Source organism: Coptis chinensis, chromosome 3 (assembly GCF_015680905.1).
Source record: "Coptis chinensis isolate HL-2020 chromosome 3, ASM1568090v1, whole genome shotgun sequence".
Taxonomy (NCBI): Eukaryota; Viridiplantae; Streptophyta; class Magnoliopsida; order Ranunculales; family Ranunculaceae; genus Coptis; species Coptis chinensis.
In genome coordinates this window covers 122,674,299-122,690,566 of record NC_141458.1, presented here as the reverse complement: position 1 = coordinate 122,690,566, position 16,268 = coordinate 122,674,299, and the positions used below count along the sequence as shown (strand labels likewise).

The 16,268-nt window shown below is 32.6% G+C and overlaps 1 protein-coding gene across 1 annotated transcript; it reads right to left on the bottom strand.

Annotated features, from left to right (window-relative positions):
• Positions 1-12,682: 12,682 nt before the first annotated feature.
• Positions 12,683-16,261, bottom strand: BOB1 (HSP20-like chaperones superfamily protein). Its single transcript, XM_086597383.1, has 6 exons — positions 15,612-16,261; positions 14,537-14,709; positions 14,380-14,428; positions 13,592-13,758; positions 13,258-13,341; positions 12,683-12,922 (listed from the first exon to the last, which is right to left on the bottom strand). Exons 1-6 carry the CDS (start codon positions 16,051-16,053, stop codon positions 12,884-12,886), a joined length of 954 nt encoding a protein of 317 aa, XP_086453509.1. The 5' UTR covers positions 16,054-16,261; the 3' UTR covers positions 12,683-12,883.
• Positions 16,262-16,268: the final 7 nt, after the last annotated feature.

The window sequence follows — 16,268 nt, the reverse complement described above, 5'->3', positions numbered from 1 at the left end:
TCTTTTTCCTATTAAAACGATAATTTCTTCTCTATTGAAAAGGAAAAATATAGCATATCTAATTAAAACGAAAATCATATTTCTAAATTAAGTCAACTATTAAAACGGGGTTAAAAAATTGGTTTATAAAATTTAATTCAAATAATTTGTTAGAAAATTAAAACGGGTTTTTAAAACTTAATTAAAACGATTTGTTATGAAATTACAATAGGTTAACAAATGCGGGAACCGATTTGTTAAAAAAATTTTATATGTATATAGTTTTGATTGTTGAACATGTTTTTGGAAAGGTGGTAGATGCCTACTTTCTAATATATTATATATATTTAAAAAACAATAATTATATTTTTCCCTATCCTTTTCTAGATAGTCCATCAGTCAAGTAGGGGGAATCTCAAACCATTCACAAAGAGTAATAGTAGTTAGGATAGGGCTGGTTTCAGTTGCTCACATAATAGCAACATTTCAAAACATTACATCCAAGCATAAAACAGTTCTGTAACATTTCTAATCTAGGCCTTTCAATGTGGCTTATTTTTCCATGTTCCAAATTGAATATAAAAAATATATATATTATACAAGATGGCCCCACATTCTATTTTTGGAGTGTTGAACCTAGTGATTATTCAGAAGAGAACAAATGCCTACCAAAAAAAATTATACATAAGAGAACGAATTTGTGGACAGGGAGATGCCTACCAAAAAAGTTATACATAAGAGAAGGAATTTGTGGACAGCATAGAAATCCTAACTGAGTGGTCCATTTCAACAGCCTAAATTACTAGAGGAACAACTTAGAGCACAACATTATTTTATTTTGTCTAACAAAAAATTAAAATAGAATAATTTGTTGCTCTCTAATCTTAGTCCAGATCTCTGAAAGATTAGCATCAGGACCAATTCCCTAATCTCTAGACAAGCAAATGTTGACTTGTAAAAAAGTATAAAAAGGAGCAAAAAGAAAAATCACTATTGCTTCTTCTGTGCTCCTTCTCTGCAAGTTAAGTTTCACTTCTTTCACCAATGATCCAAGGTATCCAACAAGTTCAATATTTTGTGCCTTAAGAAAAGATATATATAAATATCGGCCGGCTATCTTGATATATTATTTTGACATACTATCTTGACATACCAAGCCAACTATCAGACCTTGTTGAATCTAACGCCTCGTATATACATCTAAAAAATAAAATCAGACCTTGTTGAATCTAACGCCTCGTATATACATCTAAAAAATAAAATCAAACAAATAAAAAATAATAATAAAATTGACATTTCCTTTTTCCACAAAATAAAAACCCACATCTTCTTCTTCTTTTCTCTCCTTCACAATGTTTTTTCACGGAAAACCTTGTTATATCTACAATTCGTTTCTCTCTTGTTATAAATATATAAATGTACTGTACGTGAAACAAAACCAGGATTGAACATTACATTAGGCAGAATAAACTCTTTTGGAAAAACCCACGTCTTAATATAGTAGGTTCAGTGTAAGAATGTAGTTGTCTCAATTTGGGTTGCTTCTTTTTTGTTTTGAATCTTACAAATACCTAAATGGTTGTCTATTGTTTTATACTAACTTTGCTGAGATGAAGTCTTTATTGTATGGTTATTCTTTATATCCTTCTTTATTTAAGTAATAAGTGTTTGATTGCAGCCTAATTCTTTACTCGTTTCTCACTGTGTTGTGTGTTGTTTCGAAGTCACATTGTTTTCTTCCTTCCAATGAAAGACGCAATCATAAGCAAAATTCTTTCAAGACGATGGCAATATGTATGCTCTTCTCTTTCAAATTTGGCATTCGACCAAATTGAATTTGAAAAATCGAATAGTGAGATACGTGATTTTAGAGATTTCGTGGATGAGACACTTCTTTCACACGGCAGTTATGATATTCAAAGGTTCAGTCTCAAAATTAATCTTGATGATGCATAAATATATGCCCGTCGTGTAAGTGCATGGATATCTTTCGCATTGCAACACAATGTGCAAATTTTAATACTTGGAAGCGTGGAATCATCAGCCTTACTTGAAAAGCTTCTTTGTTCCCTCTTTACATGCATGCAGCACCTTAAGGGTATTTTCTTTGGTTGGTATCCCTGGTCTTAAATGGCCAACAATTACTAAATTTCCAGTATTGAGATCTCTTAGAATTGGGTTTATTACGTTCGATGATGAAAATGTAATTGCCAAGCTCTTTTCAAGCTGTACCTTTCCTGTGCTTGAAGAGTTAACGGTGGATCATTTCCGTGAAAAAACATTGTGAAGGGGAGAAAAAAAAAAGACGTGGGTTTTTCTTTTGTGGAAAAAGAAAATGTCAATTTTATTTTATTTTTTATTTTTTAGATATATATCTGGAACGTTAGATTCAACAAGATCTAATGGTTGGTTTGGTATGTCAAGATGGTATGTCAAAATAGTATGTCAAGGTGGCCGGGTATATATATATATATAGGTTGAGAACTCAAAATTTCATCTTTTTGATTGGGTACTTAGCGCTAAGATTGTGGGGTGTGGACTCATTGTTATATTGCACTGCAGTAAGTTTATTGATTAAACTGCAGTTGAATCGTTAAAGCCAGAAGAAAAAGCAAGCTATCTAGTAAAACATTTAAATTCAATCCAAGGACCAAATCATAGTCTAAAGCTCTTTGTCCATGCAAAAGATGAAATACTGCCCATCTCATATTCTCATTCCATTACTAAAGTTGAGAGCTCAAGTTCTTCTAAAGATAAAATATATTTTCATCGATTTCTCGTTTGAAGAGAAGGGCAACAAGTTGCAGGGAGCCAGGGAGTATGAAAGGAAGAAGAAAGTGAAATAGGCTGCTATTTTCAGTTTGTTTTTTTTCCTTCGGCCTTTTAATTAATTCATCTGGCAGTGGGACATGATATTCCACATTTCCAACGTCTGCATCTTAAATGTCTTAAAAGACTCCGGAGATACAAATAATAGAATCTGGGGCGTTGGATAGATTGGCTTGAGGAATTGGGTCGTCAGGCTAACCTTTCTGTAGGGTTCTTTTTGCTGCAATATTTGTATGCTTAGTTTGTTTATGGCCTAATCAGTATGCAGTGCCGGCTCGTCCTTTATAGAAAAAAGGCGACCGCCTAAGGCCTCACTTTGAAAAAGGCCTCGTAAGTTGCATAATTTGTTGGAAAATCCCCAAAGTTCACCTTAAAAATAGGCCTTAATTTCGCTTATATCATAAAACCCAAAAGAAATTTCTAAAACTAATAATCTAACATGTAAATTCCTTCCTGAAAATTAGGCCTCCACACAGAATACGTGGGAAAAAAACTTCCCAAAATTTATAGGCCTCAATTCTTAGTTTCTTACTACTTATATACCATTTTTCTTTATTAAATTGTTGAGAAAAAAAGGCCTCAATATAACAATATTATGAAATCCGCCTTAGGCCACACTTTGGTTTGAGCCGGCCCTGTCAGTATGTGCCACTTGTATATTCAATAGTACAAAAAATAAAACAAAAATAGATTACTGTTCTTAATTACAATTCTTTCTCTTTTGCCTTCTCCTTTCACCTCCACCTCCACCACCACCCATTTTCTCTTTCTCTCTCTAATTATCAAATTCAACCCACCAGCAAAAATGTCCTCTTCTTCTACCTCCACCTCAACCCACCAATCAAACACCACTCATTTTTTTCATACCCCTCTCTCTTTCCAATTATGTTATTAAATAGAAATATAGAACAACCCATTGACTAAACATCACTATTGTTGCAATTCCGATGAGTTCTTCACAATCTACAATCAAATGGAGTAGGCAAATGAAGACGGAGGTCATTTTGTTTAAATCGATAATTTAATTGATTTGGAAACACACTTAACATAGATAAAGAGAAATGAAGAAGAATAAAAAAGGTGGTGGTGGACTGGTGGGTTGTGGAGGAGAATGCAAAATGGAGAGAATATCCATACAAAATAGTACCAGTTTTTTTATTTGTTGGTTGTACACATGGCATCTACTTATTGGGCTGAAAGCAAACTAAGTATTACCAAAATTGCAGCAAAAATGACTCCCTTTTATGTATATTATATTATATATTATAAATTAAAGAAATATAATTTTATTGACAAGTAATAGCTACTTCAGTAGCTTGTAAGCCCATGCATATGCCATTAGCTATTTTGAAATTTAATTTTAATAACCCATTTATAGGAGTAGGGATCTTGTTCTTGGAAACGGTGTGAATGGTAGACTAGTTCGGGAGAGAGTTGGTGCAATGATGTTGTGTCTCAATATTAGTCGGGTGAATTCACGGAGACGAAGGGTGATAACTGGTTATCTCGGGTTTCTTTTTGTTTGGGTTTGGTCACGGTGGTATGCCCAAAACTCTATGTTGCGCCCAACATAAATACAGACCCTAAATTGGGTCGGGTCTGCCCAACACAAAATAGGGTCTGTTAATAACAGGACCCAAAATTAATTAAACCCTAATTTTTTTGTGGTTATGAAGCACTCACCATAAAAATCATCTCTACAAAATTTCACCTCATTTGGAAATTTCTGACATATATAAAATTTTTTATATTTAAAAAGGAATCTAACGGCCTGTAAATATCGAGTTTTTGTAATCATTTTTTGCCAATGTTAAAGGTTTTCAAATGAACTGAAATCTTATAGAGATAATCTTAGTATTGAATATATCATATCCACAAAAAATTAGAATTGAATTCATATTCTAAGCAAAATTTTATTTACGTACTTATTTTAAGTTAAATTTAAGTAGTTACTTTTTATAGACGAAAAATTACATAAAAAAAATTAATAAAGTACTCTTGTGGTACTGTAGCTACCAGCCGTCTTCTTTTTTTAAAGTAGTTTAGATAGAGTTACAACTTGACATTGATGGGATCATGGGATAAATATGGAGTCGAATTATTTTTATGAAATTGGGTTCATAATTGATCATGGTTATCCCAATTGTGAAAAGTGTTTAAATAATTGGATTTAACAATTGACTCCTCACCAATTCATCGTAAACACAAATATAATTCAAATTCAATAATTTCAATTGATACTCCGGGAGTAGCTTTAGATCTCGATTTAAAGTTTTCAACTCAAATGAGTTTACACCATCAAGTACGTACATGTTCAAATTCCTACCAAAATTCTCTTGATGTGAGAAGAATTTTTAAAGAACCCATTCAATTTTAATTTGTATTCGTGGCAAAATAAATGGGAAGATTCAAGTTGTTATGTAAAAAAACCATATATATATGCATTGAAAGATTTAATTAAGATGAACTGGTGTACAACAACATGGAGAAGGGACGATTGGTTTAATTGTTGAAGGAGAGAGACAACAAACTTTTCCTCTCTTTGGTATGAGAATATAAACTGGTGTCAAGTCAAGATCGAATTCTTGTCTTGGTACGGAGTATCACCCCAGGGTCGCATGGCTAGCATTTCTCTTTTTATTTAGAACTAAATTTTCAATTAAGGAAAACACTAGTGGACCCTCCTATTATGTCATCAACCCATCACTCATTATCTATCCTAGTCTAATGCAGGTGCTACGCACCTCGGATTTAAACAAATGCCTATAAAATCACTGAAATTTAATAATCAATAGAAAGACAAAATAATTATAAAAGAAGATCAAGACAAAACATTCATTAGATTAAAAAAATTAGGGACAAAAATATCACAAAAAATAGACCAAGAGTCATATAAAAAAATATTATAGTACTATTGCAGTAGTATAGGTAGGTGGGGGAAATTTTAAAGTAGTTAAGAACATAGTACTTGACGGAATACATAATACAAGATTGTGAATCAGCTGATGATGATCCCTAAAAGAAAGAGTTGAGATGATCCCAAGTGTAAAAAGGAAAACCTAAATAGTAAAATCAACTTCAAGATCTAAAATCAACCTAAAGGTGTGTTGTTTAAATTTTAGTTAATGGAAAGAAAATGAAATAAAATGGGCGGTTTACTATGGAATGAAATAGAATAAAAAAAAAAAAATTAAATGGTGTGTGTTTGGTAAATTGGAGAAAAGAAAGTAAAAACTGGAAAAAAGAATAATTATATATATTTGTTTGCAAAAAAACTATAGAAAAGAATAATTGTATTGTTAGGTGTGCTAGCAGGAGAGTTCCTAGCTGTCCATTTTGTTTTCTTTCTTCAAAATTTTAAGGAATTAACTAAGGACACAAAACTTTTTCTATTTCCATAATTTTGTTTTCCTATGAAAAAACCTATTTTCTTTCTATGGATAAACAAATATCTTAAAAACTATAGAAAATGTAGACCATTCTTATTTTCTTTTCATTTCTATAATATTTCCATCATAACAAACACTTTTAGTGTATGTGCGCTTGTATATACAAAGACATAAAGTCTATAACCTTTCATTTTCAAGATTAAATAAATGAAAGTAAGAATAATAATATGGGAATGTGGTGTAAAGTAACTAAAAAGGTATATATGCTTTATTAGTGGAGAGCATGGGCATCCAAGTATATACTTTAGAAAAATATATAATGTGCATGAAACATAGACCAGGACAACCTTAAATACCCACTCGTGGCAAAATGAACAAAAACTGCTATAAGGGACTCGGCAAGTACCAACACTTCAGCAACATATGGGTTCATATGTCTCTTCACATCGATTTGACATGGCCGATGTCTCATTTTTTCTCCTAGCATGTGGTTGCATCTGTCTGCGTTGCGACGCGTGTCCATGTAGTGAAAATTAGTAATTGTGTGTTTGCAAAGTGCACTGTGTACCTTTTAATGTCATGTGTTAACTTCTGTGAGTTCAAATATCTTGCGAAAAACTTGATTTTAAATAAGGGTAATCGATATCATAAACATGTGTGATATATATTCTCAAAATGCTGATTACAGTTTTAACTAAGTGAGGTTAATAATGCGTTATCCTATTGGTTTTAACAATGAATCTGTAGGAGTAATAGTCTAAACTTGATCACGAATCTACCATATATTTAATAAATACATTAAGAATGTATTAGGATTGCTTCTAATTAATTTATATTTTGCTATATCATCAGTTTTTCTCATAGTATTCCATCATTATTTGATTATATCTTATACTAGTACTAGTATAGTTTAAAGTTAGACTGGAATTTTGAACCAAACCAGATATATTAATAGATAAGGTTAATCTTTTCAACCAACTAGCGTAAACCAATTCAACTTGCATGAAATCATACAGTCAAGATCCGAGGTTGCTCAATAATGCAGTCAATATACTCCCCAAAAGGGGTATAAAGATAACTTCATCAAGTGGATAATAAATAATGCTCTGAAACTTTGTAGTTTATTCCAGTAGTATATACTATGTACTGATCAATTTTATGAAGAAAATTGTATGTTTAAGCTAGTTTTCTATTATTATTAGTTACTAAGGAGTTGATTTGATTGCTCGTTGTAAAGACAGGACTACTGCAAATATAAGCTGAAAATGGAGAGGCATTTTTGTACTGTTTTCATCAGTCTAGATTATTTTGATTATGTAGATTTTAGATATACTCCTAGAACATGTAATGAGATTGCCCATAAGCAGCTGAATGGGCATGGAAAAGATGAGTGAACTATGTAGAAGAGATATGTAATGACTTTATTTTTTTGAATTTAATAATATGATTTGATGCCCGACAAGCATTCACTATCAAAAATATATATATATATATATATATATATATATATATATATATATATATATATATATATATATTATTAGTTACAGAAATAAGGAGCCATGGCGTGAGCTTGCATCATTTAAATTAGATATTTGTAATTAGCATCCGAGAGAAATCAGCTTGAGATTTGGTGTTCTTAACTGAATGACACGAGTTTGTCATATTGAAAAAATGAAATCCTCATTCAAACTAATCAAGACGTGCTAGTATGCATTTTACTCTGAATACATTTTTCTCAATTCTCAAACCATTAATTTATTATATATATATATATATATATATATATATATTATTAGTTACAGAAATAAGGAGCCATGGCGTGAGCTTGCATCATTTAAATTAGATATTTGTAATTAGCATCCGAGAGAAATCAGCTTGAGATTTGGTGTTCTTAACTGAATGACACGAGTTTGTCATATTGAAAAAATGAAATCCTCATTCAAACTAATCAAGACGTGCTAGTATGCATTTTACTCTGAATACATTTTTCTCAATTCTCAAACCATTAATTTATTCATTATAATCTAAATGGTTTGTAACAGACAAACACTATTATCTATCTAATGATCAATTTTATGAAGAAAATTGTATGTTTAAGCTAGTTTTCTATTATTATTAGTTACTAAGGAGTTGATTTGATTGCTCGTTGTAAAGACAGGACTACTGCAAATATAAGCTAAAAATGGAGAGGCATTTTTTGTAATGTTTTCATCAGTCTAGATTATTTTGATTATGTAGATTTTAGATATACTCCCAGAACATGTAATGAGATTGCCATAAGCAGCTGAATGGGCATGGAAAAGATGAGTGGACTCTGTAGAAGAGATATATAATGACTTTATTTTTTTGAATTTAATAATATGATTTGATGCCCGACAAGCATTCACTATATATATATATATATTATTAGTTACAGAAATAGGGAGCCATGGCGTGAGCTTGCATCATTTAAATTAGATATTTGTAATTAGCATCCGAGAGAAATCAGCTTGAGATTTGGTGTTCTTAACTGAATGACACTAGTTTGTCATATTGAAAAAATGAAATCCTCATTCAAACTAATCAAGACGTGCTAGTATGCATTTTACTCTGAATACATTTTTCTCAATTCTCAAACCATTAATTTATTCATTATAATCTAAATGGTTTGTAACAGACAAACACTATTATCTATCTAATAAAAATGTTTGGTGTTGGGTCGTCGAAGTTCCATCCGGCGGTTACCATTATATTTCACAAGTTGTAACATAACAGATTTACAATGTTAATATGAAAGAGTACTAAATAATTGTTGATTTGGTCAACAATAACTGTTTTGTGGGCTAGATTTTTACCATTTGGTTGGTTGGAATTCTTTTGGACCTAATTTAAAATAGTGTCGTGGACATGGGCTATATATTAGTATTAAATATTATGCAAGATGGTATTGTTACATTTGTTTGCGGCAAAATTACTGAATTACATACATATAGCCCGTGGTAGAAATTGGATAAAATGTAAATTACAAATCTAGTATTTTCCAAAATTCTCTAATTTATCGATTTATTACTTGATACGGTCCAACTGTCCAAGGCACTAAAGCTTGCACTTACTAAATTGAGAAAGACAAAGGCCGAAATTCCTAATAAGGGATGTAACTCATGTAAGGATCTAGATTCTAGATATTAATGGTCAGCTTTGCATCTTTACATGACCTTTTGAAGCTTCTAGCTAGTCTCTCATCAACTTTAAGTGATAGAGAGAGCAAGAGTGTATCCCAATATCGCACATTTTCACATTATTTCTCTTCAACGATTCCTTTCTCCAATGATTTAAAGTTAAAGTTATACTAGAGGAGTAAATTTGAGTTGAGTAAGAAACAAGATCAATAGATGTCGACACCAGCTGTAATGGATTGTCCCATCCTTCAAGACTTCTTGTTATTGGAGGTAGCTTTGACGCAAATGGACCCTCAGCACACTATCATATAGTTCGAAATTTCAAAAGTTCTACTTTTGGATTATTTGTGTGGAAACATGCATTGTATACAACAGAAGAGAGTTCGGTCACTTGGTTGATGTAGACTAAAGTAGGTCCATTTGAATGGCGCCAAAATCCTCCCCAATACTTTGTTCAATAATCAATAACTCAACAAATTATAGTATAAAAACGGGAATTTAACCCCTTGTTTTAAATATTTTGTTTTTTTTTTTTTTTTTTTTTTTTTTTATTATGTATGGTGAATAAATAGTGAGAATCAATTCAAAGAAAGAAGTAGTCTAAGACTCTAAGTGGGTGTTTGGGTCTCATTTTTTTCTTAAAAAGCATTTTCATGAAAAAATATTTATTTTAAAAACAGTTTTTAAATAAATATATTTGGTTGTGATTTTTTTTAAAAGCTATTTTATCAAATCAGATTCACACTATATTTTTCATTATATTTCGGTATATCACGACATAAAGTACTAAAATCTAAAATATCTGGACAATTCATTTGCCTTGAGCGCTCAAAATTTTTCCCTCAAAGAAAAATAGTTTTTTAACTTGAAAAACAAGTTTTACCTAATTATCATAAAACTAGTTTTTTAGATAAAAAACTACATATTTTTTTAAATAGAGACTAAACCATTTATTTTTTCAAAAAATATTTTTTCACTAATAAACACTTTTTAGCAATAAATAAATAGGATCTAAACACCCCCTTAACATAACGAGACTCTAGTAACTCAAAACTTAAAACGCTAAGGCGCTAAGCCATCAATATAGAACTCTCTGCTAGTAATGACACCCTGATTTGAAAGGAATGAATCACACTGATTAACTTGTTGATAATCTTTATGTCTTCAAAAAAAAAAAAAAAATCTTTGTCTTTGTCGTATATTGTTTTTTTTTTCTCTCTACTCTGTGTTTAAATCTTGGATATGGCTATACCACTAATATGACTTAGTAAATAAGTGGCCATTTGGTATACTTTTGCAAATTTGCAGATTAAGAGCTGGAATAACATTAACCAAATCGACCTCAGCCCTAGTTGGTGAGCCTGGTGTACGTTTGAGGGAGCATTTGAATTGGCCAGATTGGATTTGGAATTGGAATCACTTAGCATAAAGGCGTCGCCAAATTGACAAAAAGAGTCACATTGCCCAGACACTTCTTAATCCTGTGTGACGCCTCACTTAGCAAGACGGTTGTTTAGACTGAGTTCCATAGCGATCGGCGTACATGTTTTCTTCCGAAAAAAATTTCGATCTATAGCGCTTAGTGCCTTCACACCACAAGATTTTTCTAAATTCACTACACAACTATTTTGGTTTTACTCTGGTTACTTGAATATTATAAGAAAATCTAAGATACAATTTTCTTTATTATCTAACATACAATAACAACCCCAACATTTTTGCCACACTTCTCTCTTGCTAAGAGTTCAATTTTATATCAATCAAACGGAAAATTTTACTAATTTTTTATTACCACAATTAATCTAATAAAACTAGACAATTAGATATTAGATATTTGTGTAGTTCTTGATGTAATTATTTTAAAATTAAATTTATTGAATTTTGGACAGATTGCTAAATGCTAATATACAAGAGGACAAAATTATGGGATAAATTATGAGTAAAAAATGAAAATAATAATAATAAATGAGTAAAGAGTTCATAAAAAATGTAAAATTAATATTCTTTTCATGCCATTTTCTAATTTTGAGATTGGATTTGCAATTTGGAGAAATTTTGTGTTATTTTAGTGGGCATAGTAAAAATAAAGAGAAAAAAACAATCAATTGTTTTTATGATTTTTTTTTTTACTTATTCAATTTTAAAGTATTTTCTTTTATTTTATTTTGGATATAAACAAGTCAAGATGGTAGCGTAGTAAATTTTGTGGTGTGAAACCGCTTAGGAGCGAGTTTGGTCCTATAGCGCTATGGACGGAAATTTTTCTCTTTTTCTTCCATAACAACTAGCATGCCACGCGCAAAATCGTGCCAGGCCAATATTCTGATATATCAATCTGTTTAAAACATTAAGGGGTGATTTTTTAACTGAGAAAACTTCTGTGGTCACACTGGCTACAGATATGTTGCCCTGTCCCTAGCTTAAATGGCACAAACATATTGTTCTTGTCCATATACAAGCAGTCATCGCCCAAAAACGTTGAAGGTGGTGGCTGGGTGAGGCTATACCTTTTGGTGGAAAGGTCTCTGAAAGCGAATATTGTGTCTAATTTCCTTGAAGGGGGTGTACACATGTTCAAAAAAGTATTGATGGATGAGCAGTTGTCATCCTCGCTTCAATAAAATTTGTGCGCTAGCTAACATTGTATTATTGGCCTCCCATCTGGAGGCACAATTAAAGCAACTAATCAAAATAAATACAATATCTCAATGAGCAAGTGCAACCAAAGCAACTAGTCCAAATAAAGACATATCTCAAGTGCAAGTGTGCTCCGACTTGCGACTTGGTGGCTTTGGCTCTTTCTTAGCAATTTATGATTAGGACCTTGCCTGATACGACAAACGAGCAGTACACTATACTATGTTGTGAACTTCAAAGTGTTCATTAATTCATTGACATGGTCACAAAAGAGTAAGGAATAGGCGCGTTACTTTTATTTTTCTGGAGAATGAAAACCAGCTATCAAACTTCTTATTACCAAGATTACTGTCTATTTTTTATTTAATTTTTATTTTCCAAGTTGAAATAAACAACTTCAATATAAATGGACAGATGCAAATGTGGAAACAAGGCCTTCAGAGTTCAGACTGTCACACAACACAAAGAGGTTTGATCGGATGTTTCCCACACAAAAGACACGATCAGTTAACGCTAACAAAACATTTAGCCCATGGGCTTAGTACTGACAGACCGGGAAAACACTATTTTGAAAACTCGAATCTTCAGGCAGTATACCCTGGGGCCCTAGGGAAGGGACTGATTTCGGCTGGTCGCCTACCGGTGCTAGTGAAACCAAAATTGTGGAGGTACGCTAACAAAAGATAATAGAATGAAGCACCCTTCAATATATTTATATCAATCTAATTCATTTTCAACATATATTTTAATTCACTAGTCTCTTTCCTACAAAGCACAGAAATTTCTCCTCATCAAGCTGCCCTACAAAAAGAAAGAGGGATAAAAACATGAAGTTGCAGAGAACATGTTTCCACCATCACCCGACCTTTCCATCAACAATCTAGACCTTTATGCAATCTTAGCCCTTGAGAAATCCATCTCTGGATGCTGCATAAAACAAAACAAGACACAAGTGATCAGACAAACATTTGTAGAGCAACAAAAGATCAACAGTGACATTAATGCATGTCTGTTCTAGTGTTCTTTATGACATCTCCACCCACACAGTTTAAACCCCAAGAAAGCCCTCCCTTTCACCCCTCGTTTAATCCCTTAATATGATATCTTTCTTTTTCCCGTACTCCAATTGTTAGGTTTTACTTCTCCTATAACAAATTCTTTTTCCAACGTTTAAGTGTTATGTCAACAATAGATAAATAGATAAAGGGGACCCATTGATAGATAGAGAGAGAGAGAGAGAGAGAGAGAGAGAGAGAGCTCACTTCAGCCATAAATTTCTTAAGCATATCTTGCTTTTCCACCTCATCACTTGTTGGAAGGCCCATGGACTTCTGTCGCTGATCATACTGCATCAGAAAACAAGAACAATAGTTTATTACACACAAGAACAATAGTGTTAGTTGTTTCTTAAGCATATCAGAAAACAAGAACAATAGTGTTAGTTGTTTCATTGCTGCCATACGCCCATACATTAACCACTATAAAATCCTAAATAACCAAAATGATTCGTTCATTACAAGGATATGTAACAAACTTCAGCCCTACCAGAGGCGTTGGGTGAAAATAAAGGGAGAAACAAAGTCCACGAGAACATACCATCATCTTTTCAACAGTTGATCGTGTTTCAGGATCCAAGTCAGAGAGCTTGCTAGTCTCCGGTTCCACTTTCTGAGTATCAACTTCGGGTTCACCTTTGACCAAATATTTCCACCACTCCATCTGGTTTTGCTTAGTCAAGAGAACAGAGATAGATTTCGAATCCTCTGCAACAGTGGAGCTCCTTAATATTAATATACTTGCATGATGCAGAACAGACGAGAACAATGTATAGATCTACTTCATAACACACAGTGTGCGAAAAATCCTATCCAATTGTTGCATTTGGTATTCGAAAAAAAGAGATCAACTATAAGACCAGCATTCAGTAGCATTAAACCAAAATTCTATGATATTAATAACTCGAGATATCATGTGAAAATACGGTTACATGCCTAAGCACAGCTAATCAGGTGCAAATAATCCACTTATAACATCTATAAACATGATATAGAGCTACTTCTCTTGATCAATCACGAAAACAGATTTCCATAGTTCAATCTCTCATCACAAGGTATGTGACTGAAAAATTTATGCAAATACATTTCCATAGTTCAATCTCTCATCACAAGGTATGTGACTGAAAAATTTATGCAAATACAGAATCTCAATTCAGAACCATACCGAACCATCCTCTAACACGAAATAAAGAAGAATGGTGCTTCTAAAATCCTTTAAGCATATTGATTCAAACGGGTTCAAACTGTTTTTTATATTTGCCCACCAACTTAGTACTTCTTTGTTCAAAGTATCCACTATAATAGCAACAAACTATGGCATAGTCATACCTATACTCCAGAAACAATCATCAACTTTGACAGATTGAAAGAGTTCACCCTGCAACAAATATGCAAGACATAGATCAGATAACAGAAGATGACAATTGCATAAGCATAGTCAACGAAAAACATTGTCAGATACAATTAAACAGTCAACCACACTTACATCTATGATAGGAGGCTGACCCTTGAGTCCAATCTTCACGTGATTCTTCTTTATTTCACAGACAACAAACCGCGACTTAGTTCCTTCAGGAACTGGAACACTGATGGTGGCCTCTTGTAGTGTTTGTGTCCAGGAATACTTTTCAAAATCTAAGCCATTCCCCTTATTCGGAGCTGTTTGCATATTCATTAAAGATATATAAGAAAACCAAAAGAGGAATTACAGCACCAGACAAGGAAAAGGAAGGAATAAGGAGATCTCCTTCCACTATCATCCACATTTTAGCATACACTATCGATGGAATCTATGTTTGATGCAGTTAGTAGCAAATCTGGTAGAAAAAATTACTTGGCTTACAAATAAGGTTCCATTGTTTCCTTTCTTCTAATTGAAAACTAGTTTTGAAGCTAAATTGGGAAATCATGAGAAGTCAAAAACTTGAGGGTGCAGTTTACTCTTCTTAATTGCACTACAAACCTATTCAGTTTATGTGGATTTTCATGTTAAGTACATAGTCTAGTTACTTCCCCTCTAGACTCTTAAAACATTTTATCAGTGGAAGAAAATTAAAATTAAAATAAATAATAACTAAGAAAAGTTGAGCCACATGCTTGGTGGAACACAGATAGCTAATTTGCAATCATTCTAACATTAAGCTGTATTCTCAACGCTGGAAGCTGTTGTGTATCTTTTATTAGAGCCATAATCTTTTATCACATGCCAAACAATATTATCAAGAAAACAAACAAAGATATAATATTTTGGACAGTTAATAAAACAGTATACGTAATTTAGAACAAATCGCCAACAAAATTAATGAACGATTGAAACAATATCTACTCAAGAAACACACTATAACAACTCTAAGGATATTCCATGACATGCATAAATTAAACAAATTATCATATATTACCCAAGCACTCTCTTACGCTAAAAGCATCAATAGATAAGATAAAGCCAATAGATTTGTTGATTTACCCAAACCATCCAATTAGCATCATCATCATAGTTAAATTACCAATGCTACTAACAAACAACATGTAACTAGCAGAAAAAAAAAAGAAAGAAAACAAACCTAACACATTCTTCTTAGCATCATCAGTCTTCTTCTCATCTTCTTTCCCCATCACCTTCTTCTCCTCAACGACCTTCTTCTTCTCTACAGATTTCTCAACAACTTCTGCTTCTTTCAACCTTTTCTCAGGCTTCTTACTCTCATCCTTGAACCCTTTTTCTTCCACCTTCTTTTTCCTCTCTTCCACATCTTTCTTCTTTGCAGCAGTAACTAACTCACCAATCTTCTTCTCAACACTCTCGTCCTTAAATAAATCAGATTTCCTTCTTAGATAATCAATCACTAGTTCTACAACCTTGAGTGGTGGTTTTTGTTCAAGAATTGGTTTTAAAACATCATCAAACGGTCCGTCGACAACTACTTCAGTTGTTGATGGTGATGATGAAGAGGATTGTTGTTGTTTTGGGGTTTCATCGTCTTGGAAATCAGAGATGATCGCCATTGGAGAAAAAAAATTAGGGTTTTGAGGTAAATTTGGAATCTAGGGTTTTGAGGCTGTGTAATTTTTTTCTTTGAAGTTTTAGGTGAAAAAAGAGTGGAGGGTTAAAGACAAAGTGGGGGTATTTATATGGGTAGGGAAGTCTTTGTTAGAGAAACTTCTAGAAGACTTGAGCGAGAAATAGAAGTGCAGTGTTTACCGGACTCTTTTCACCGTTT

What these genes read in the sequence shown, in the direction of transcription:
- BOB1 (XM_086597383.1), bottom strand. Translation starts at nt 16,053, where the DNA reads ATGGCGATCATCTCTGATTTCCAAGACGATGAAACCCCAAAACAACAA. An exon ending in TGCTAAGAAGAATGTGTTAG is followed by an intron (nt 14,710 to 15,611) that starts GTTTGTTTTCTT and finishes ATATGCAAACAG; the next exon opens with CTCCGAATAAGGGGAATGGC. An exon ending in CAACTGTTGAAAAGATGATG is followed by an intron (nt 13,342 to 13,591) that starts GTATGTTCTCGT and finishes TTTCTGATGCAG; the next exon opens with TATGATCAGCGACAGAAGTC.